Raw genomic sequence first — 24,732 nt, 5'->3', positions numbered from 1 at the left:
CATGCACATTGGCACACCCACATATGCACACGTGCACACTGACACACACACACCACCCAGAGAGGTCTCACACAGTGCCAGAATCGCGGACTGGGTGTGAACAGGGGCAAAGTGAGAAAATGAAGCAGTTTTCCTCTGCGTTGTGTTAGTGAGGCGCTCTAATACAGGGCTCCACAACACACACTCCACCACCAGTTCACCACAATTTACCAACACAACACGAAATGAAACTAGACATGCCACAAAATAAAACGACACAACATGAAACAATACGACATGACACAAGACGCAACGACACAGCACGGCCTGCGCAGAGCTCAAACCGGCGAACGCTCCCCGAACTCTAGCGTACCGGGTGCATGAAGGCAGGTTTGCCCAGCTACTATATCCATATAATGAGAGCTACTGTGGAATGAGATGGGAATAGGGCAGTAAAAACTGAAAAAAGAGAGAGAGAGAGAGAGAGAGATGAAGGAGAGAGAAAGAGTGCGAGGGAAATGAGGCATGATGGGAGAAGACGGAGGAAAACCGCAAATCTCAGTAGAGAGTAGAGACTACAGCTCCCACAATTCTTCTGAGGGCTCATAAAGTCACGTGACTCGTGCAAGCAGGAAGTCACTGCAACGTCACTCACTCCTTTGAAGAAACGTGTGAGCGCTTCAATGTGTCACATCACTAAAAATATCTGATTTCTAGAGAGCTGCGACACGTGCGTTTTTGTGTGGGTGTTACCAGGGGGAGCTGAGCCGTAGTTATGCGCAAAACAACTCAAGTTTCCTCGGTTTCTTAAAAGCATCGTCGTAACGTGCGTAGGTTTCCCACAAGCCCTTCCAACAGTATGTACGCGTGTGTTAGTGTGTGCTGGATGCTTCAGAGGTTTATGATGGGATTGAACACATTTACCTAGATACTTACTCCAGTACCCCAAAACCTTTTAAATCTCTGAATCCTAAAACGGATGAATCAGCTAACAAGACTAATTCATGAGGGTCTGAACCCTCTACTGGACACTGCGAGTTCAAACGTTTAGACATTACAGTCAAACACAGACACACGGAGAGCACAGGGTGTCCACGCCAGCAACACCGTGGACGACCCCCGTCTGTCCTGCGGCTGGCCCGAGTCTCTCTGCTGTGACCCCTGAGACATGCGTCTGTCCCGCTGTACTTTAAGGCCCCTTGGTTGTGTGATAATCACCACATTGCTGATGAATCTCCAGAAAGAAGCCATTGTTCATTCTCCACGCAACGCCGTTTCGCCTGAGGCACTGGCACACTGGCATGTCCACCATTTTGACGCTTTGATTTCTCGCTCTGAGAGAATGGCGCGTCTCCGTCCGGTCTGAGTCCAAACGACCAGAGAGTATTTGGCCGTAAACAAACTCGCGTCCCTCTAACATGCGCGCGAAGCTTCAGGCAGGCCAGAGCTCTGGAGATAAAGGCAAACATTGACTGTGCTTTGGCTTCTCCCATGTGTACTTTACGCAATAATAATAAACCAAACTATATAAGGAGTCACACTCATCCTCGCTCTCTCTCCTTCTTTCTGTTCTTCTCTTTCAGCTTCTGTGCTGGTGGCACATCTCTGGAGGTGGCTGGTGGGACTTCGAGTGTTCAGGAGTCACTCTCAGCATGGTGTGGGTCCTTTCACGGGCCCCTGGCAGCTGCTCTAGAAACGTCTCCCCGCGGGTCCGAACCACTGAGAGGTGCACAGCTCGGCGGGCAACAGATGTGGCAGGACTCTGGCCGTCAGCACGAGGGGGGAGATTTTCTGTATGGACCACCATGACATCGGCGCGCTGATGTGTGTTCTCATGCGGTGTCATAACCTCGAGCCCTGAACTCAAGCTCATGATTTCTGTTTCCACACTTGACCCAGCTCATAAACTGGAGTGAAAATAACCCAGTGAGTCTGATTAGAGAAGCAAAAGACAGAAAGTGAACTGGAAAATGTACTTCCATACTGCTGCGCTGGTGTAAACAGCACCGTACCAGTAGAACTGAACTGAACAGACCCAAACTCTGAAATACGGACAGACCCCACACTCCCTCCTACCCCACCTCCCTTAACACTGCAACACACACACACACACACACACACACACACACACACACACACACACACTTTCCTTCTCTGGGGTCTGCGTGAATGGCTGGTTCTTGGGCTGTATGGATGGTGTTGCATTGATGAGCCACTGGGTGGAGCAAAGTTTGGTGGGAGGAGCTTGCAGAGGTTGTGGGTGGAGGCGGGAAGACGTTGCCCACTCTCAGAGCACCCATGGAACATTCTCCACGTTGCTATGCTACCAGAAAGAGAGGAGAGCCTCGAGACTGGAGTCTTTTCTCTCTCTCTCCATCTCTCATTTATTTCTGTTTTTCCTCCACTTCTTTTTATATCCCCCTTGCTTTGTCTCTCTCTCTCTCTCAATCTCTCCATCTCTGTCACTCTCCTAGCTGTGTCTTAGCTTTTATAGAGATGTTTGTGTATGCTACAGTGGCTGGAGTGTGGAGGAGAGAGAGTGTGTGTGTGAGTGTGTGTGTGTGCGCACATGTGTGTGCAATCTGCATTCACTCCTCAGCTGTTATCTGTGTGTGGTGTGCATAAGGACGGTCAGAGCCTCTGTGATGTGTCATGGAGAGGAAAACAATTCCTCTCACACACACACACATACACACACACACACACACGTTCACACAGTCACTATGATTCACTCTAACCCTCCTGGCTTGTGTTACTCACTCTAAAGTCCTAAGCCTGTAACTCTATAACCCTACCAGTGATCATGATACACACACACACACACACACACACACACACACACACACACACACACACACACACACACACACACACACACACACACACACAATCTCACACAAGCTCAGTTTTTACCGTGGGTAGGAAAACCTTTCCATAGCTCATCCCTCAGCTCTTCGAGTGAACTTCCACTGAACTCATTCGTTCTGCTAAACAAACTCAGGATCCATCTTTTATTTATCCCATTTTATCCGGAATTCATCCGATTCTCAGACTTCAGGGAAGCCGACAGCTGGTCAGTAGGTTTTAATGCACTTTATTTAGTGTGTTTGTTGTATTTAGTGTGCTTGTTGTCTTTGGTGTGCTTGTTGTCTTTAGTGTGCTTGCTGTCTAGTCTGTTGTATTTAGTGTGCTTGCTGTCTTTAGTGTGCTTGCTGTCTAGTGTGTTTGTTGTATTTAGTGTTCTTGCTGTCTTTAGGTGCTTGTTGTATTTAGTGTGTTTGCTGTCTTTAGTGTGTTTGTGGGGTTGTTTTGCTTGTAACACTGTGTCCACATCAGTGTGTTTCCAGTGAGTGTTTGTGACTCACAAAAACAGTTGATTTGTTGACTACAAAAAAAAAATTTGATTAATAAACATTAGAGCGAACGCGACAAATTAACGCGCAAGGTTTACAGCAAGTTAGATCTCTGGGCTGGACTCATGTTGCCTGATTGGTATGAAGTCCCCACATCGCCTGTGCAGAATGGGCTGTGTTAAATGAGAGCGGATGATGAAAGCTAGACTGGGAATCCAAGAGGAGAATCACAGGCAGTCAGTCTGGGAGGTTTTTGTTTGGGGAAGGAAAGGCTCTACAGCCTGATCGTGTTTGGCCCCCTATGGGGTGGAGTGATGATTAGCTATCCATGTATTTCCATAATCTGGTACTTTATTATTTACCCCTATGCCTATCCCCGCACTCGTCGCGGTGATGAGTAGCGACGGGGTATAAACTCGGGGTGTGAATTCGGTGTGTGAACTCGGGGTATATACTCAGGGTGTACACTCGGGGTGTGTCCGGACAAAGCCAGCAGACATTCTGACCCCGATTAAGACACAGCGAATAACGTGTCATCACATCCCAATCAATGGAGAGGAAGAGGGGGGTTAGATTACTCCCCCATAATCATCCCCGTCCCCTCCCACTGTCTACCTCCCATCGTCATGGTGACCGTATTTTCCTGTGTTTGGTTCTTTTAATGTTCAAGTCTCTTAAAGCCTGACACAGTATTGTAAAGGACGCAAAAAGAAACCAGAATTTGTGATTTCACATTAATTTACCTTTTTTTGGTGATAAATAAATATGCATGAGCTGGTTAAAGGGATTAGAAGTTGTCATTTGTTCTTTTTTGCTCTCTCTCCTTCTCTCTCTCTCTCTCTCTCTCTCTCTCTCTCTCTCTAAATGGCCATCAACTGTAAAGCTTCAAAAATGCTTTTTTCCATTTCTGCTCTTCTCTCCAGTCAGAGTGAAATAACCCTTCCATTCCAGCTCTAAACCCCAAACTGTCTGCTAATGGCCAGCAGATGACCACACGCTACTAAGTTTTTAGAAGAGCCACTGACTTTTTCACTATAATTTGAGATTATTGGAGTGCCTTTTTTCCCCGTGTGGTTAAACTGGAGCAGCCATTAGGCAGACTGATGTCTTCTCGTCCAGCTGTAATGAGCGCAGAATGAGTCTTTGTCTCCTCCTTTATCAGGGAGACGGAGGTGAGTGCACATGGCTAGGCGCTGAGCGGGTCTGGGTATGCCACACCGGGAGATGAAAAGAACCATGATTCAGCTCCACTCTGGGTTACTGCTGACGTCAAAGACGAGAGTACACACCGCGCGCGCGCGCGCGTGTGTGTGTGTGTGTGTGTGTGTGTAAAAACCATGTCTGAATAGTGTTGAAGGTGACTATAGTCAGTAAATTATCTATTCATACAAAATCTTAAATCCACTGTGAGATTGAGGGGTGTGCATGTGTATGTGTCTTTACATGAGTGTGTGTGTGTGTATGCATATGTGCATGTGTGTGTGTTTATTCTCTGTTCGGGAGCCTGCTGTGTGCATCTTCACTAGTGTTTATGCGCTGATTGGTGGGTTTGACCCAGTTTCCTGGTTCTGTCTGGTTCTGTAGATGGAGCCACAGCCAATAACCAGAGTGCTTCAGCCTTCACATTCACTCACACCGGCTGACACAGTTTATAAAATGTTGAAAGAACTTGATAAAAATGTGTAAGGAATCTAGGTTCATTTTGTCATATTATTTTCCTACAAAATGTATTTGATTCATTTTGTTATTACTTTTGTAATTAGAGTTAATATTAAAAAATATCTGAAATGATGCATAAGAAGCATGTATGAAAATGTTGGTTTGGTTACTTTTTTGGGGTTCATTTAAACAGAATTTCTTTATGTTGTTTTCATAAAAAACAGGAAAAAGATGTAAACTAAAGTGCGGTAAACACCCTCACTGTGACACAGTAGCCTATCTGACACTCACGGGAGATGTGGAAAGAGATCCTTTAAGTACAAACAGAAATATTATACACATACTAAAAAACTAAAAAATACTGAAATACTAAAAAATGGTGAACCCTGTCCAGTGTGTTTTAAGGCCCTGGGACGCAAAGTTCTACTATTAAACTGCTGGGATTGATGTTGTTGTGACACTTATATATGACTCAGGGGCTTCATATACATGTATTAGATAAATTAAAAAGAAAAAAAATCACTACTCTGTACAAAACATTTCACTCTTAAATGACAAAAAAGCAAACCTCAAAAGTGATGTTTCATTTAAAATACGGCATATTTCACTGCTGTGACGCATAGTTCTTCAAGGACAGTAAAACCTAAAAGATACATAAATACATTTCAAAATGAAAAATGATCTCTGTTGTGTTTTAGTTACTTTAGGCAAAGAAAACATGCATCAAGCTGTTACCATGTGCTCTTATTTCACACTGTTTTCCATCATAGTAAAGCGGACATGACAGCGGCGGCTGAGTGAGTTTTCAGAAAGGAGCAACAGAAGGACGACGACCGTAAAGTGTGTGTGCACGACTGTATGTTTTCACAAATGTCTGTGCATCTGCATGCAAGCTTGTATGTGTGTGTGTGTGTGTGTGAGAGACAGTGTGGAAAGTCTGTGTGTGTTTGTGTGCGTGCACGCGCATGTATTACAGTGTGCAGTGTGTGCTCGTTTGTGTGTGAAAGTGTTTGTGTGAGAGTGTGGAGTGTGTGTGCGCATGTTTGTGTGTCACAGTGAGGAGTGTGTGTGACATTGTGGAGTGTGTGTGAGTGTGCAGTGTGTGTGAGAGTGTGTGTGAGTGTGGAGTGTGTGAGAGAGTGTGGAGTGTGTGTGAGAGTGAATTTAATCTCCTCCTCTCCCCCACCCCTTCTCTCCACCAGGGTGAGGTCATTACCCACAAGGCCATGGGGAGACGTCTCCCTCACACAGGGGCTTCACCGCGCTGGTGTGGACTGAATATCAATATAGAGGCTCCAGCCCTCACGCTTCTGTCTCAGCGTCTGTGCCCCGCCCACAGGTGGTGCCCCTACCCCAGCATCTGCCTGACTCTCCACAGCCAAGCAATCATCCCAGCCTCCCCCGACGTGCCTCGCACACACGCCTCTCCTGACGTGCCCGGTGAACCAGAGAGGTCAACTGAGGTTGAGCAGACTGAATGTTCAAGGGAGTAGCTCAAAAAAAAAAAAAAAAAAAAAGTCAAAAGTGCAATCAAGGCTGTTTCCTTAGCCACAGTGCCTTAGTCTTGCTCAGACTCGACTAATCAAACCCCGCAAAAATCAGCACGCCAAGCAAGACGGCGAACGTTAGTTTGGACGAGGTTGCCAAGGCGACTGGCCACAAGCCTGTGCGCGGTTACCGTGGCAACCCCCTGCTAAAATAAGACGTGTTACATGAGATGCAAAACCGAGACATGAAGTCAAGGGGAGACGTGCCCTCATCTCAGAGGAGTTGGACGGGAGCTATTACAAACCAACTGCTGCTCTGACTGTTTTACTGGCTTGGACAGTGTGTTTCTGTGCGTGCGTGTGTGTGTGTGTGTGTCTGTGTTTGTTTAGAGTAGTCTGTTGTGGTCTGTGTGTTTGTATGTGTGAGTAGTGCAGTGTAGCATGCTGTGTGTGTGTCTGTGTGTGTTTAAAGAAGTGCAGTGTAGTGTAGTCTGTGTGTGTATGTAGAGTAGTATAGTGTGTTGTGTGTATGTGTGTCTGCATGTGTTTGTGTATATAGAGTAGTGCGTTCTAGTGTGGTGTGTTGTGTAGTGTATGTACTGTAGTGTAGTGTTCTTTGTGTGTCTGTGTATGTAGTGTAGTGTGTTGTGTCTGTGTGTGTATGTAGTGTAGTGTGTTGTGTGTGTCTCTGTGTGTGTGTGTGTGTAGCGTAATTTAGCATCACGCCCCACTGCTGTGTTGAGAGGGTAGTGATAATGAACCACAGCACAGACCAACTTATTGTTGTCTGTTATAGAGCTTATATGTGTTTTACACTTCTAGCCATCAGCATTGATCCCTGTATTTCTACAGTATTCTAGTCTTTTGTAGTATGTTGGACTCTAACCTACTGTACTGCACTAGGATGTATTCTATGAGTACACGACAAAGCACTTTTGTAAGTCGCTCTGGATAAGAGCATCTGTTAAATGCCGTAAATGTAAATGATACTACATACAACCTCCATACTACACGCAGCCTCCGTACTACATACAACCATCATACTACATACAGCCTTCATACTACATACAACCTTCACACTACATACAACCATCATATTACATACTACCGTCATACTACATACATTCTTAATACTAACCAACTGTGTTCCTCAACAAGGCCACACTCGACGGCTCCAACATAACCAATTACAGACCAGAATCACTTCTCTCTTTCCTCTCAAAAGCAATTGAACGAGCAGTTTACAATCAATTATCTCTTTTCCTCACCCAGAACCAGCTACATGATCCCAATCAGTCTGGCTATAAACTGGCAGATTTTACAGAAACAGCCCTCAATAACTGTAATGGAGAAACTTCATGCTGTTAAAGCTGCCAAACTGTCTTCGGTCTTGATTCTTCTGAACCTTTCGGCAGCCTTTGACACAGTGAACCACAATATTCTTCTCTCTGTTCTCTCCAGGCTTGGTGTGACTGGTTCTGCTTGGAGATGGTTTCAGTCCTATCTGGATGGACGGTCCTATCAGGTGACATGGCGAGGATCCACATCCAAACTGTGTAGACTCTCCACTGATGTTCCACAAGGCTCAGTATTGGGCCCCCTTCTCTTCTCTTTGTATACTTGTTCTCTTGGTGATGTAATATCTTCTCATGGCTTCTCGTAACACTGCTATGCCGATCACATCCAATTAATTCTTTCTTTTCCACCCACTGACACGCAGGTCTCCACACGTATCTCAGCATGCTTGACCGACATCGCGTCATGGTTGACAGCCCACCACTTGAAGCTCAACCCCAGTAAAACTGAGCTTCTGTTCATCCCAGGTACTCCCAACCCTTACCATGACCTCACTGTTTCCTTTGGGAACTCCCTGGTATCACCATCCGAAGCTGCCTGTAGCCTGGGCGTAACTTTGGACAGCCAGCTGTCGTTCTCATGTTTCTAATCTAACCCGGTCTTGCAGATTTCGCCTTTGTAACATATGAAGGATTCGGCCCTTTCTCTCGCAGGAAGCTACCCAGGTCCTTGTGTAGTCTCTTGTGATCTCAAAGCTAGACTACTGCTGGTCTTCCTCTAAGAGCCATCAAACCTCTACAACTTGTCCAGAATGCAGCAGCACGACTGGTCTTCAATCTTCAAGTTCACACGTTACTCCACTGCTGCGCTCCCTTCATTGGCTTCCAATAGCTGCCTGCATCAGATTTAAAACCTTGATGCTCCCCTACAAAGCCAAAAATGGACCAGCGTCTTCATACATGAGGTCAATGGTCAAAGCCCGATCCGCATAAGGGGGGTCCTTCGAACCTCAAGTACGGCTCGGCTTGAAACCCCATGCTTCAAGTCTCATGGAAGACAAGCATGGAAACTATTCTCTGTCCCGGCTCCTACATGATGGAACGAGCTTTGTCTTGCTGTCCAGACAGCAGAGTCCCTTGCTATCTTCAAACACAGACTGAAGACCCATCTATGTGTGGAATATTTAAATGACCACTGACCGTGCTCCTAGTACTTATTGTAGGGTATTGTTTATTGCCCTGATGTTGACTGCTCCTGTGTTGACTAACTCTGGTATTTATTGTTTATTAAACTTATTGTTGTCTGTTATAGAGCTTATGTATTTTGCACTTCTAGTCATCAGCAGTGATCCCTGTATTCTACAGTATTCTAGTTCATTGGTATGTTGGACTCTAACCTACTGTACTGCACTAGGATGTATTCCATGAGTACAGGACAAAGCGCTTTTGTAAGTTGCTCTGGATAAGAGCGTCTGCTAAATGCCATAAATGTAAATGATACTACATACAACCTTCATAGTACACGCAGCCTCCATACTACACACAAGCTTCATAGTACACACACCCTCCATACTACACACACCCTCCATACTACACACACCCTTCATACTACACACACCCTTCATACTACACACACCCTTCATACTACACACACCCTCCATACTACATACCTTGATGGACCTTGAACCTAGAGAACAGGAAGTACTAAAGGTTTTGCAGGGCAGAGCTGAGATGCTGTGCAGTAAGCCGGAGGTCAGAGGTCAGAGCAGGTGTTTGTTCTGCAGTACGTTTTAGGACGGTCATGAGTGTGGCTCAGTGAAGCGGCAGGTGTGGCTGAGCGTAAGTTTGGGTATGACTGTGTTGGGTGGGTAACCCTAACTTACCAACGCAGTAGCTGAGGATGATTGCGAGGAGGACAGACACGGCCACAGCGCTCAGGGCGGTGCACCTCCACGAGCAGTACCTGGACGACTTCTTAAACTTAAACGCACTGCGGGAGAGGGTGTTACGAGGGAGGGGGCGCGTGGGCGGGGAATACACCGCACCCGTCGCCATGGTGTAGCCCGGAGTCGCCGTGCTGAACAGAGGAGTCGTCCCTGTGCCTGTCTTAAAGAGGAAGTGCCTGAGAGAGAGAGAGAGAGGGGGGGGGGAGAGAAGGAGGGAGAGAGGGGGAGAGGAGGAGGGAGGAGAGGAACAGAGAACAGAAAGAGAAGAGTGAAGAGAGTGAAAAAAATAGGAAAAAAGGAAAGAAAAGCAAATGAAAGAAAGTAGGGATGAAAATATAGAGAAGAGACACAGAGGGAGGAGAATTAGATGCCATGAACTGTGTCCCAAATAGAGATTTAAAAGCATCAACTACAAAACACAAATATATCACTCTGTAATATCATCCAGTCCAATTAAAGTGGCTTCATTTACATGCACATAAATTCCTGCCTCTGATTATAATTCTGTGCAGAACGCTCTGCAAGCCCACATTACAGCGTGAACAGAGTCGAGCTAAGATCTCATCAACCGGACCCGCCCGGGCCGAGGTGACGGACGGGTTCCACCAATCACGTTAGCACAGCTAACGACCAACGCTGCTCGACGTGCGCCGATTAGCATAATTGCAATTGCATAACACTATTTGGTGGCTGTTTACTTTCAATTATCGTTAGGAGTGCATTTTTGCCTTGTACATTTTCGGTCTGGTCATTCAGCAGTTGAATATGTAAAATGAATACACGCAAAACCCATATTTACAGTGAACAGGGCAGTGAACACAACAGTCATGAGTGAGGCATATCCCAGCATGCCCTGCTCTGCTCTGTGGGTACGTATGCCTGACTAACTGAAGGTCTTGCACAGGAGACTTAACCAGGTCAGGAACTGTAATCAAGTTCACATCCCTGGATGACGCAGCCAGACCCGGTTAGACACAGTGACCTCTCCCAGCTACACCCTAAACGGCACACGGCTGACGTGCTTTCACGGAAACTTCCAGAACATCAGCTGTGAGAGTGTGGGGCACTGCGGAGAGGATGCTAGGAACAAAATGCTTTTATTACGCAAAGCTTAATCTTAAGAAACTCTTAAAAAAACAAACAAACAAAAACAAAAACCTTTGTTATAAAGTTACTCCTGCCTTCTCTGGTCAGGTATATATGGGTAACAAAAGAACAGACAGTTCATTTTGTTGTGGACAAATGGACAATATTATGCAATATACACAATGCTTAAATAATTCAAAACTGTTTTATAATATGGTGCATAACAAACTGAATCTCAAATCACCAACACAGTCTTGTGAGTTTGTGAGTTATGAAGAGAATAGTTAAATATCCATTCTAACTGTAAGTTATATTACATATTAATATGGTGAATACTACAAATTAATGTGGTAATAAAACCCGCCTTGCTAGTCGCAGTGGGCTTGTTTTATTGGCTGTGCGTGATGGTTTTAACGTCTGTGTTAATAATCGGCGTTGTGAGGTAAAGGTGGCACCCCAGGCTTCCTCCTGCTGCTTCACCAACCACCAGCTAAAGTTTGCAGCCAGCACCCTCAAACCCAGAACCTGCTCACTGTTACCGACCAAGCCGTGCGGTTCTGTAAAGGCCATCTCGTGACCGAGGGCCCGCTCTCTGTGGTGGTGCAAAGATGGACGCATGCACTGCTACAGTCTGGGAACATGTGACTTGGTCAGTTCATTCCACACCCAGCACATGATCTAGACCAGTATATAATCTACACCAGCACATAATCCACACCCAGCACATGATCTAGACCAGTATATAATCTACACCAGCACATAATCCACACCCAGCACATGATCTAGACCAGTATATAATCTACACCAGCACATAATCCACACCCAGCACATGATCTAGACCAGTATATAATCTACACCAGCACATAATCCACACCCAGCACATGATCTAGACCAGTATATAATCTACACCAGCACATAATCCACACCCAGCACATGATCTAGACCGGTATATAATCTACACCAGCACATAATCCACACCCAGCACATGATCTAGACCGGTATATAATCTACACCAGTACATAATCCACACCTAGCACATGATCTAGACCGGTATATAATCTACACCAGCACATAATCCACACCCAGCACATGATCTAGACCAGTATATAATCTACACCAGTACATAATCCACACCCAGCACATGATCTATACCGGTATATAATCTACACCAGTACATAATCCACACCTAGCACATGATCTAGACCGGTATATAATCTACACCAGCACATAATCCACACCCAGCACATGATCTAGACCAGTATATAATCTACACCAGTACATAATCCACACCCAGCACATGATCTAGACCAGTATATAATCTACACCAGCACATAATCCACACCCAGCACATGATCTAGACCAGTATATAATCTACACCAGCACATAATCCACACCCAGCACATGATCTAGACCAGTATATAATCTACACCAGTACATAATCCACACCCAGCACATGATCTATACCGGTATATAATCTACACCAGTACATAATCCACACCTAGCACATGATCTAGACCAGTATATAATCTACACCAGTACATAATCCACATCCAGCACAAAATATACACCCAGCGACACATGATCTACATCCAGCAACACATAATCTATACCGTCATATAATCTAGGCTATGGCAATTTACACATAATCTACATGCAGGAACACAACCTACACTGAGCACATAATCTACATGCAACAACACAATCTACACCAGCACATAATCTAAACTTGACATATATTCTAAACCCATCCTATAATATAAGACCATCACGTCGTCCAAGACTATCATATCTCAGCCCAGCACATCCATCCCAGCCCACCTGCCTGGTCATTAAAACGCCCGCAGACACTGGGCCGAACTCACAGGAGGCCCTGCAACAATGTTCTGCATGACCACCTTCACTGTACTGAATGTCGGCAGAAGGACACAATCGCATAATAAACAGCTGAACAACTTAATTACGTCTAACAGACACACGCGCTGATTCATAAACAGCTCCACCAGCTGATTTGTGCACAGTGACGGACGAGTAAGAGTCGAGCTTATATATATATATATATATATATATATATATATGACCTTTTGGCCGCATCATGTAGCCGTACATGCACGCTGCTCGTACAGATATGGAGCGACATGTGCGTGTAGCTCTCCTCTTAATGGTGGCAAAGAGAACCATGAAGTCACGCAAACAAAAGACGACAGAGACAGAATTTAAACTGAAATATCAACTAACACTGAGCATCAAATCCAATTAGTGAGGCCCCCATTCCACAGGCTTCCAGCACTGGAATAAACAGAGTGAAAAAGAGGAAGAGAGGGAGAGAGAGAGAGAGAGGCAGGGAGAGAGAGAGGGAGGGAGGGAGGAAGAGAGAGAGAGAAGGAGGGAGAGAAGGAGAGAGAGAGGGAGGGAGGAAGAGAGAGAGAGAGAGAGAGAGAGAGAAGGAGAGAGAGAGAGGGAGGGAGAGAAGGAGAGAGAGGGAGGGAGAGGGGGAGGGAGAGAGAGAGAGAAGGAGAGAGAGAGGGAGTGAGAGAGAGGGAGGGAGAGAAGGAGTGAGAGAGGGAGGGAGGGAGAGAGAGAGAGAGGGAAAAACAGACAACAAGGGAGGGTAGAAGGGAGGGAACGAGAGGGCGAGAGAAAGAAAAGATGAGAAAAAGAGAGAGAGAAGGGAGGGAGGGAGAGAGAGAGAGAGAGAGAGAGAGAGAGAGAGAGAGAGAGCTGTGCTCTGTATGTAGACAATGGTTGTTGCCGTCTCTGTACAGCATGAAAATGATCAATCTAGCCAATCAAATCAATGGAGCTGTGTCTGGGTTTTTCTCCCTCCCTGCCTGAGTTATACGGCCGTCTGAAAATGGAATCCAGCAATGCTGGAATATCCATTAAAATGTGTGTCAAATTAAAGAATTAAAGACTCTTTAATGTCGCCCAAATTGATTCATGGAGACAGAGGATCAATCTGTGGATGGGTGGAAATTCCCCAACACCTGTAATAATTCATACACGTATCTCACCTCTGGCCAGGCTCGTCAATCAAGCTTCTCACGCCACAGTTTAAATTCATCAGCCAAGCTCGTAGCAGGTGAGGTGGTGTGTGTGTGTGTGTGTGTGTGTGTGTGTGGGAGGGTGTGTTGATCAGGCCAGCGATTAAGAATCCGAGGTGAGGGTGGACAGGTGTGGGGTGTTGGCCAGGCCTCCGTCAGGCAGAACCGGGCGGCGTTTTGCTCCAGTATTGGGGGGATACTCAGGAGAACGTACATGTCTCCACAGCTGCCCTCTGGAGGAAAGGCATCCATCTCTATTAGGCTGTCAGGCCCGTTTTGGAGAGCTGCTTGCTTGGTTAATTTTCTACATGAGGGAGATGGAAGATACGAGAGACAAACAATTAACAGAAGGAGCAGGAGGTCGTGTGAGCTCGCGTTAGATGAGATAGTCACGCTACTTCTAATTATGACTCTGGTAGAGGGACTCGGGAATAACAGAGACCAGATATCAGTCCTTCATGGAAGACTGGGCACACACTCAAAGAGAAATGTACACGTGCATAATATGAGACCATACACACACACACACACACACACACACACTTTGAATTTCTGTGTTTAAGAGACTGCATACTGAGAGGCAGAGGTATATTTCACAAATTAAATCAGCCAGCTAGTGCATATTTACCTTTGCACAGGGGATGTGTGCGTGTGCGCGTGCGTGCGCACGTACGTGTGTGTTTGTGTGTGCGCGCGTGCGTGCAGGTGCGCTTGTAAACATGGTTTTAATTATAGTGTGTAACCTCAGAGGAGAGCCTCCAGAGAGTCTCACACAGCCTCAGTGAGGTGGTGATGTGGTGCTCCGCTCTTCCTCTCTCTCAAGTTTTCCTGGATCCAGCCATTCTGAGCCTTCACCTGACTTTCTGACCTCAGCAACACTATGACCTCAGCTCTGACTAACACACCTCAGACCTGAATTCAGATGGAGAGATTTCAGCCCTTCTTCCGCACTATAGCTTTTCCCTCCACCTTAGCAGACGGATGGAGCACTTTTACTCACATTGTGCATTAGCATTCAGATTTATGCTAATATTCTGATTTACGTTAGCATTCAGATTTACATTAGCATTCAGATTTACATTAGTATTCAGATTTACATTAGTATTCAGATTTGTATCTGAAGTCTGATGAAGTACTAAAAGTCATACTGTAATTGATTGTTTGATAATTGCATAGCGCTTTTAAGAGCCATTTTACGCACCTAATCGAAATGACAATGATTAATGCTAATTAAATTTCAGTCTCTCTCTCTGATACATTTAATGGAGTTTCCCTACCTTCACAGTTCAAATGGGTTGTTCCTCCCCTCCAACGATTAGCTTTTATCACAGATTTTAATAACAGAGCATATGGAAATGTATTTAGCACTGGAAAATAGTTTGAACCATTAATTAAATGCTGTCATTAAACTTCTAAAGAAAGACAACTGGCACAAACTTGTTTAATATCTCAGTGGTTCCACACCTCAGTAAACTTAAACGAGCCAGCTGCGGGAGAGAACAGTGATAAAATCCGCAGGCATGGTGGTATGTGTGTGTGTGTGTGTGTGTGTGTGTGTGCGTGTGCGCGTGCGCGTGCGACGAATGAGGTGCATAACATCCCTTTGACACAGAACAGACTTTGAGGTGTGTGTTGAAGGACATATGCAGGATATCTATTGTGAACTGAGTAGAGGAGGCGTGGCTATCTCTGCGTGTCCTGTCACAAGGTCAGTCACCTGGCGGGACGCGGAACAGGGGAGACACTGGGACAGCAGTCCTGCACCAGTGCCTTCATAACTGATCAGAGTCGCAAGGGTGTCAGAGAACAAATACCAACAACATCTGCTGGAGATAAAACTCGCCGTTGTGTGGGACACGTTCCGAGCCACGGGGATCAGGAGCTGCTGACAGACGGCGTGAGCGGGGGTTTATCGCCCCCAACATGGCAACCCCCACCACACTCGCCGGTCCAGTTTCTCGGATCGTTTCCTTTCACAGATCGAATGAAGCCCCACGCTGTACCCGCCTTAAAGCTGGGATGAATATGGAGCTAAGACGTGAAGGCTTCCGAGAGAGATAAAAGTGTCAGTATGAAGAAATCTTCATGTGCAGACCTCATGATCCGTTCCTGAGCTCTAAACAACATCTCTAAGAAAAATCAAGATTCATCTCGCAACTCGCCAGCGGACTGCAGGAAGAACCATGCAGATAGGAACACAGTAAAAGAACGAGGGAGGGATAGAGAGAGATAGAAAGCGAGAGAGAAGGACTCAGAAGCACAGCCGCGCCGAGTATGAAGAGGTCACGGTCAGAGCAGGCGCACGCAAACAGGAAGTGTTGGTGTTCTCAGGGCACGAGACAAAGGCCCTGCCCTGAGCCTCTCTGATGTTCAGAGAACATGTCTGCTGAGAGACTTAACCTCACGGCGTGGCCCCCACAGTACCAGCCACTAGCTCACACTCACAGCTGACCCTGAAACATACGATACACTCCGCCCAAACCAATCCCAACGGGACACGCGTCCGTCGGCCCACACGCTCAAAGCCTCCGAGGGCGCGGAAGCTTTGCTTTGACTGCGTGTCACCACATGTTTAATGTCCCTCGTCTCAAAGTCCCCACTGAAATGGAACCGCGAGGACAAGAGTTTATTAGCAACGGTTTAAGACATCAGTGAGTTCCTATAATTCTTTTTAATAATTCTGTGTAATACGGTCCGGTATGATTGGCTTTGTGGAAGACGAACCCACTGTGATAACATCAGCAGTCTTCTGCTTCTGTCTGTCAGCCTCTGTGGTGCTCAACGTTGCACACGTGATTCATACGACAGTGGTTTTAATTACATTCTCATCTGATAATTTGCTCATATCTAAATGGGCTTTTCATAATCTAAAGCGATCAACACCACTCCCTCCCTTTTTCCTGAAGGAGAAAGACTACGTTTTTTTTAGCCTTGTACTTCTGAGGAGTGCCTCAGGGTTAACCTCGAAGTCCCGAGCACACAGTGGCTCTCCGTAGCAGAGCATGTAGTGGTCTCGTCCCACCGAATAGCAGGTAGATTTAAAAAAAAAAGAAAAAAAAGAAAGAGAGAGAGAGACACGCTCTTCACCTCCTGGAAGACGGAGTGCTCTCTCACAACCTCTTCATCTTCTTCCTCCATTACGATGAAGGATAATAAAGGCTAATAAAGCGGCCTCGTCACTGCAAACATTCGACGGTGTATTCTTGGGAATGAGAAGCGTGCTGGAGTGCCGCTCGCGCTCCGTAGTCCGGGCTCATGACGAGCGGGCAGGTGTCTCAAGCGTACTTGGGGCTTTTTCCTTTGGTTTTCTTTCCATTATCACTTTAGCAGTGCTAAGACTGAAGTAATCAAACACAGAACCAAAGCCAAGCACACCGGGATGCTAACGGAGCTGACGAAAGCTGGAAGTAGAGGTAGAGGAACTGTCTGCAGACGTCAAAAGAACGAAACCGGTGCGGACGACACCGGAGTGGTGTGGGGGTTTCTGAACGGCGTTTTCCACCACACCGTGCCAGAGGAACGCGTTACAGCCCAGTGATGCCCACGTCTAAGCAGAAGCAAGCTCACACCCACACCCACCAAACATCTGAAGGGCTCGGCCAGGAGGAACAGGCTTATGGTTTGAGTTTGACGTCGTTTCCGTAGGCTGATTCTCCGTAATGAAATGTTTTCTTTGCTCCCTTGGCTGCTGTCCCTGCGTGCTCTCTGTTTCCAATAAATCTGCGAGCTCGATCAGCGTCACGGGCGGTGCAGTGCCCGATCGCCTTTCCAAACGCCGCCGGCGAGTCCGCGGCCCGTTCCTCAGAGCTGGGTTTTTTGTGCGTTTTTCCTTTAACTTTGATGCAGAGGCTGCCAAAGATGGTTTGTTGATTTTTGGTGCACAGCAAACAGGCACCGTGTACAAAGATTTCAACTTAACCAAAAGATCACAGATATCACCAGCAACTTTTTAAGCCGTTTCTACATGAAGGCTGCATAGCCCTGTGTGTGTGTGTGTGTGTGTGTGTGTGTGTGTGTGTGTCCAAGGATAGGCTGGGGTTTAAGCACAGGGAATGTAGCCTCTTCATTAATAATAGATGTCTACATATTGTTTTGTCAATATAAACTTAAAAGAGCCAAGGTCAACTAGAGGAAATAATATTACCAGAGAGACAAAGTCAGAGAGAGTAAGAGAGCAAGAAAGAGGGAGAGAATGAAAGAGAGAGCAAAAAGGATAGAAAGAGACAGAAGAGAGACAGGGAGAGAGCTTTAAAAAGTGATGGAGAGAAAGAGAAAGATAAAAAGGAGAGGACAGGAAAAGGTGAAGAGAAGAGCTAACAAACGGTCTGAGCTAACGAACGGACCAACAGCTCTCTCACTCTCTCTCTACACTCACTCTCTCTCTCTCCACTCACTCCCTCTACACTCACTCTCTCTCTCTCCACTCACTCTCTCTCTCCACTCACTCTCTCTCTCTCCACTCACTCTCTCTCTCTACACTCACTCCCTCTCTCTACACTCACTCCCTCTACACTCACTCTCTCTCTACACTCACTCTCTCTCTACACTCACTCCCTCTACACTCACTCTCTCTCTACACTCACTCTCTCTCTCTCTCCACTCACTCCCTCTACACTCACTCTCTCTCTCTCTCCACTCACTCCCTCTACACTCACTCACTCTCTACACTTTCTCTCTCTCTACACTCTCTCGCTTTCTCTCTCTCTATATATATATATACTCACTCTCTACACTCCCTCTCTCTCTACACACTCTCTCTCTCTCTATATATATATACTCACTCTCTACACTCCCTCTCTCTACACACTCTCTCTCTACACACTCACTCTCTCTCTACACACTCTCTCTCTCTACACTCGCTGTCTCTCTCTCTACTCTCTCTACACACTCACTCTCTCTCTACACTCACGCTCTCTCTCCACTCACTCCCTCTACACTCACTCTCTCTCTACACTTTCTCTCTCTCTCTCCACTCACTCCCTCTACACTCACTCTCTCTCTACACTTTCTCTCTCTCTCTCTCTCTACACTCTCGCTTTCTCTCTCACTATATATATACTCACTCTCTACACTCCCTCTCTCTACACACTCTCTCTCTCCACACTCACTCTCTCTCTATACTCGCTCTCTCTCTCTCTCTCTCTACACACTCACTCTCTCTCTACACACTCACTCTCTCTCTACAGTCTCTCTCGCTACACACTCACTCTCTCTCTCTACACACTCACTCTCTCTCTCTCTACACACTCACTCTCTCTCTCTCTACACACTCACTCTCTCTCTATACTCGCTCTCTCTCTCTCTCTCTCTCTACACTCACTCTCTCTCTCTACTCACTCCCTCTACACTCACTCTCTCTCTCTCCACTCACTCTCTCTCCACTCACTCTCTCTCTCTCCACTCACTCTCTCTCTCTACACTCACTCCCTCTCTCTACACTCACTCTCTCTCTACACTCACTCTCTCTCTACACTCACTCCCTCTACACTCACTCTCTCTCTCTCCACTCACTCCCTCTACACTCACTCTCTCTCTCTCTACACACTCACTCTCTCTCTATACTCGCTCTCTCTCTCTCTCTCTCTACACTCACTCTCTCTCTCTACTCACTCCCTCTACACTCACTCTCTCTCTCTACTCACTCCCTCTACACTCACTCTCTCTCTCTCCACTCACTCTCTCTCTCCACTCACTCTCTCTCTCTACACTCACTCCCTCTCTCTACACTCACTCTCTCTCTACACTCACTCTCCCTCTACACTCACTCCCTCTACACTCACTCTCTCTCTACACTCACTCTCTCTCTCTCTCCACTCACTCCCTCTACACTCACTCTCTCTCTCTCTCCACTCACTCCCTCTACACTCACTCACTCTCTACACTTTCTCTCTCTCTACACTCTCTCGCTTTCTCTCTCTCTATATATATATACTCACTCTCTACACTCCCTCTCTCTCTACACACTCTCTCTCTCTATATATATATATACTCACTCTCTACACTCCCTCTCTCTACACACTCTCTCTCTCTACACACTCACTCTCTCTCTACACACTCTCTCTCTCTACACTCGCTGTCTCTCTCTCTACTCTCTCTCTACACACTCACTCTCTCTCTACACTCACGCTCTCTCTCCACTCACTCCCTCTACACTCACTCTCTCTCTACACTTTCTCTCTCTCTCTCCACTCACTCCCTCTACACTCACTCTCTCTCTACACTTTCTCTCTCTCTCTCTCTCTACACTCTCGCTTTCTCTCTCACTATATATATACTCACTCTCTACACTCCCTCTCTCTACACACTCTCTCTCTCCACACTCACTCTCTCTCTATACTCGCTCTCTCTCTCTCTCTCTACACACTCACTCTCTCTCTACAGTCTCTCTCTTTCTCTATACACTCACTGTCTCTCTCTCTCTCTACACACTCTCTCTCTCTACAGTCTCTCTCTCTCTCTCTATATATACACTCACTGTCTCTCTCTCTCTACACACTCTCTCTCTCTCTATATACTCGCTCTCTCTCTCTCTATACTCGCTCTCTCTCTCTCTATACTCGCTCTCTCTCTCTCTATACTCTCTCTCTCTCTCTCTCTCTACACACACTCACTCTCTCTCTACAGTCTCTCTCTTTCTCTATACACTCACTGTCTCTCTCTCTCTCTCTACAGTCTCTCTCTCTCTCTATATATATACACTCACTGTCTCTCTCTCTCTCTCTCTCTCTCTCTCTCTACAGTCTCTCTCTTTCTCTATACACTCACTGTCTCTCTCTCTCTCTCTACAGTCTCTCTCTCTCTCTATATATATACACTCACTGTCTCTCTCTCTCTCCATCCTGTCCTGTTTACATAACTCACATCTGCCCAGGTTGCTCCATTCATCTGTCTTACTTTTCCCCCTTTTCTGTCTCTCACAGATGGGTGTGGGGATTCAGGGTTTCTGCACACACCCTTACACCTGTCCATCCTCACCTAGAGAACATGGTCAGGTGACCTACGGCGAGTGAAATCTGAACCACAAACTGAGAACACAAACGTTGTTAAAGGGCTGTTTACATGTAGCTGTGAAGACCCTGTTCAGAGATTCACGTCTAGCCTGACAGTGTTTGAGACGCAGTCTGGAGCTGGCAGCAGCATGGCAGAGTAACAGCACGGCGGAATCATGTCACTGGCTGTTCGGGTCTTCTGCAGGCTGGAGTTTCCAGTTTGTGTGAGTGAGCAGAGAGAAGGCAAACAGCTGTGGTTGAGTCATGCTTAGAGTCAGCATGCTAAACAAACCCAAACTCTCATCCTTTCTCCATCCCAACAGAAGTCAGGGCAGTCTCTGCCAGACACACACACACACACACGCTTCTGAAGCGTGTCAGTCCCGTAATGGCAGGAGCTCGAGAGGTAGTACACCCTCCAGCAGGATTAGCACTGCAGGATGTACACACTCTGGTGAGATTAGTACAATGATACAACAGGTTATACACAGTCTGATGGGATTAGCACTCCAAAATGTGCGCATGCTGATGGGATTAGTACTGTGTGATGAACACACTGTGATGGGATTAGTACTGTGTGATGAATACGCTGTGGTTGGTTTAGTACTATGTGAGGTATATACGGTGGTGGGATTAGTACTGCGATGTATATGCTGTGGTGGGATTAGTACTGTGTGATGTATATAAAGTGGTGGGATTAGTACTGTATGATGCACACATTGGTGGGATTAGTACTGTACAATGCACACACTCTGGTGGGATTTGTACTGTGTGATGTATATAAAGTGATGGGATTAGTACTGTGTGATGAATACACTGTGATGGGATTAGTACTGTGAGATGAATACGCTGTGGTTGGTTTAGTACTATGTGATGTATATACGGTGGTGGGATTAGTACTGCGATGTATATGCTGTGGTGGGATTAGTACTGTGTGATGTATATAAAGTGGTGGGATTTGTACAGTGTGATGTATATAAAGTGGTGGGATTAGTACTGTACGATGCACACACTCTGGTGGGATTAGTACTGTACGATGCACACACTCTGGTGGGATTTGTACTGTGTGATGTATATAAAGTGGTGGGATTAGTACTGTGTGATGTATATAAAGTGGTGGGATTAGTACTGTATGATGCACACATTGGTGGGATTAGTACTGTACAATGCACACACTCTGGTGGGATTTGTACTGTGTGATGTATATAAAGTGATGGGATTAGTACTGTGTGATGAATACACTGTGATGGGATTAGTACTGTGAGATGAATACGCTGTGGTTGGTTTAGTACTATGTGATGTATATACGGTGGTGGGATTAGTACTGCGATGTATATGATGTGGTGGGATTAGTACTGTGTGATGTATATAAAGTGGTGGGATTTGTACAGTGTGATGTATATAAAGTGGTGGGATTAGTACTGTACGATGCACACACTCTGGTGGGATTAGTACTGTACAATGCACACACTCTGGTGGGATTTGTACTGTGTGATGTATATAAAGTGGTGGGATTAGTACTGTGTGATGTATAATCCCATATGCGATGGGATTAGTATCGCTCACTTCTACTGTGTAACTCAGTGTAAGGCCTCTTGCATCACAACCACAGAGTGCATGCAAGTGGATTTCCTCCTGTGTCTGTATATGTGTGTGTGTGTGTGTGTGTGTGTGTGTGTGTGTGTGTGTGTGTGCGTGTCTCACCGGCTCTCCAGTGGCACATTGCTGCCCAGGACCCAGCTGTCCTGCAGCGGGACGGATTCGGGCGTGGTGGGCAGCTCTGCGGGGAGGGGCGGCGGGGCGGCCGGGCTGGCGGTCCGCCGGCTAGTGGCCGAGCTGTGGTTCAGCGCCGTCACCAGCGGCTGTTGCTTGTGCGGGGGCGGGGCTGGGGGCAGTGGAGGCTGGCCCTGCTGCTGCTGATTGGGTGCTTGCTCTGTGGAAACAAAAAGGGACAGACGGTTTAGCCATTGGCTGGGGGCAGACCTGGGAGCAGATGTAGACTGTTGTCCTTGGTAATTAATCGTGGCAGTTAAGTCAACGTGTCTGTGTGGATGTGCTTTTTTTAACCGAGCAACATCTGGGAAACATTACAGCCGTGCGATGATGGGTTTAAATGTTAACCAGCTGTCTGTCTGTTGCCTGCTTTAGGACCTGATGAATGGAACAACCAAGGCAAACACACACACACAGACACACAGGCTTTTATAAATGTACAACTGACATGATTAGAGGTCCAGGCCTGAGCTGAAGAACACTGGAGCTGTAATCGCTGTAAAAGGCGCCCTTGGGTTTCGGTAGGTAGCGTTCCTAACAGGAGAGTAGGAAACACGACAGCCCAGTGCTGCACAGCTACGCTGAGCAAATGTTTCTGCAGCAAAACAACACCAAACACTGGGTGCTTTACCTTTTAACACAAACCTTGAAAGAGTTCTGTCTGCTTCTCCCTGCCACTGGCTGTATTTTTGAGAATATATTACAATTATAATGTAGAGAATGTTTTAAAACAGGCTCTCTCTCTCATCCATGACACCTTGCATTACTTTTATTGAAGAAACAGATACTATTCAAATGCACTGTTACTGCACCAAAGTGGCTCCAGTTACTACGCTGTAACAGCACTGTGAATTAACTACAAATTAGTAGCACTGTAGCAGCACTCAAAGAGCACTGTAGCAACACTAACACCAGTTTAACAGCACTCAATAACACCAGTGTAGCACTGTAACACCAGTGTAACAGCACTCAATAGCACTGTAATGCCAGTGTAGCAGCACTGTAACACTAGTGTAGCAGCACTGGAGCAGCACTGTGATGCAGATCAAATGAGCTTCATGTTCTCTGTTCCCAACAAAGACATGTAATGTGGATCTAAAAAGTGCGCGCGCGCACACACACACACAATTTCGCACTCAATCCAATCTTTTTTGCTGTGTTTTACTCTGATTAAAGTGAGTGAGAGAAATTACACCAAGTACACTGTCCTCATCCAAAACTCTGTGCCATCACCTTAACCTCAGAAACAGAGAAATGGAGAGAATGGATGATAAAATGAAAAAGAGTATGTGTGTGTGTGTGTGTGTATGTGAATGTGAGAGAGAGAGAGAGAGAGAGAGAGAGAGGAATACAACACGTGCCAAAAAGTAAATTCTTTCACTTCTGTGTCACAGATGGGCTGAAACAGCAGGTGCTCATGCCAAACAATCCTTCCCAAAAGGCGGCCATGTGTTATTTATACAGCAGAGTCTGTGGTGGGTCTGAGAGGCCCCAGGCCTGGGGGGCCATGACGTGCTCAGCGGAGGAGCACCAGATCTGCCTAGCCTTCTGCCCCCGCACAACACCTGCTCCGGTACCTGTACATCCACACCTCCCCTACACACCTGCTCCGGTACCTGCACAGCCGCACCTCCCCTACACACCTGCTCCGGTACCTGCACAGCCGCACCTCCCCTACACACCTGCTCCGGTACCTGCACAGCCGCACCTCCCCTACACACCTGCTCCGGTACCTGCACAGCCGCACCTCCCCTACACACCTGCTCCGGTACCTGCACAGCCGCACCTCCCCTACACACCTGCTCCGGTACCTGCACAGCCGCACCTCCCCTACACACCTGCTCCGGTACCTGCACAGCCGCACCTCCCCTACACACCTGCTCCGGTACCTGCACAGCCGCACCTCCCCTACACACCTGCTCCGGTACCTGCACAGCCGCACCTCCCCTACACACCTGCTCCGGTACCTGCACATCCGCACCTCCCCTACACACCTGCTCCGGTACCTGCACATCCGCACCTCCCCTACACACCTGCTCCGGTACCTGCACAGCCGCACCTCCCCTACACACCTGCTCCGGTACCTGCACATCCGCACCTCCCCTACACACCTGCTCCGGTACC

General features: G+C 46.8%; 1 protein-coding gene and 1 long non-coding RNA gene across 2 annotated transcripts in view; one reads left to right on the top strand and one right to left on the bottom strand.

Moving 5' to 3' along the window:
- LOC145660252 (uncharacterized) overlaps positions 1–9,631 on the top strand; it is a 10,995-nt gene extending 1,364 nt beyond the window's left edge. The window contains exons 1-3 of the long non-coding RNA XR_014126494.1: positions 1–3,052; positions 5,762–5,831; positions 6,194–9,631. The exon at positions 1–3,052 is cut by the window's left edge and continues 1,364 nt beyond it. This is a non-coding gene — a long non-coding RNA (uncharacterized LOC145660252). The remainder of the gene's footprint in view (positions 3,053–5,761; positions 5,832–6,193) is intronic.
- Positions 1–24,732, bottom strand: part of tenm3 (teneurin transmembrane protein 3) — a 201,620-nt gene that overhangs the window by 83,822 nt on the left and 93,066 nt on the right. Inside the window, exons 4-5 of the mRNA XM_081724816.1 lie at positions 22,540–22,768; positions 9,657–9,895 (exon numbers count right to left, since the gene is read on the bottom strand). Coding sequence (XP_081580942.1) covers positions 9,657–9,895; positions 22,540–22,768 — 468 coding nt within the window. The remainder of the gene's footprint in view (positions 1–9,656; positions 9,896–22,539; positions 22,769–24,732) is intronic.

The sequence above is a fragment of the Electrophorus electricus genome, chromosome 12, assembly GCF_041902795.1.
Source record: "Electrophorus electricus isolate QZ-2024a chromosome 12, ASM4190279v1, whole genome shotgun sequence".
In the NCBI taxonomy this organism is placed as follows: domain Eukaryota; kingdom Metazoa; phylum Chordata; class Actinopteri; order Gymnotiformes; family Gymnotidae; genus Electrophorus; species Electrophorus electricus.
This window is presented reverse-complemented; position numbering and strand designations above follow the sequence as displayed.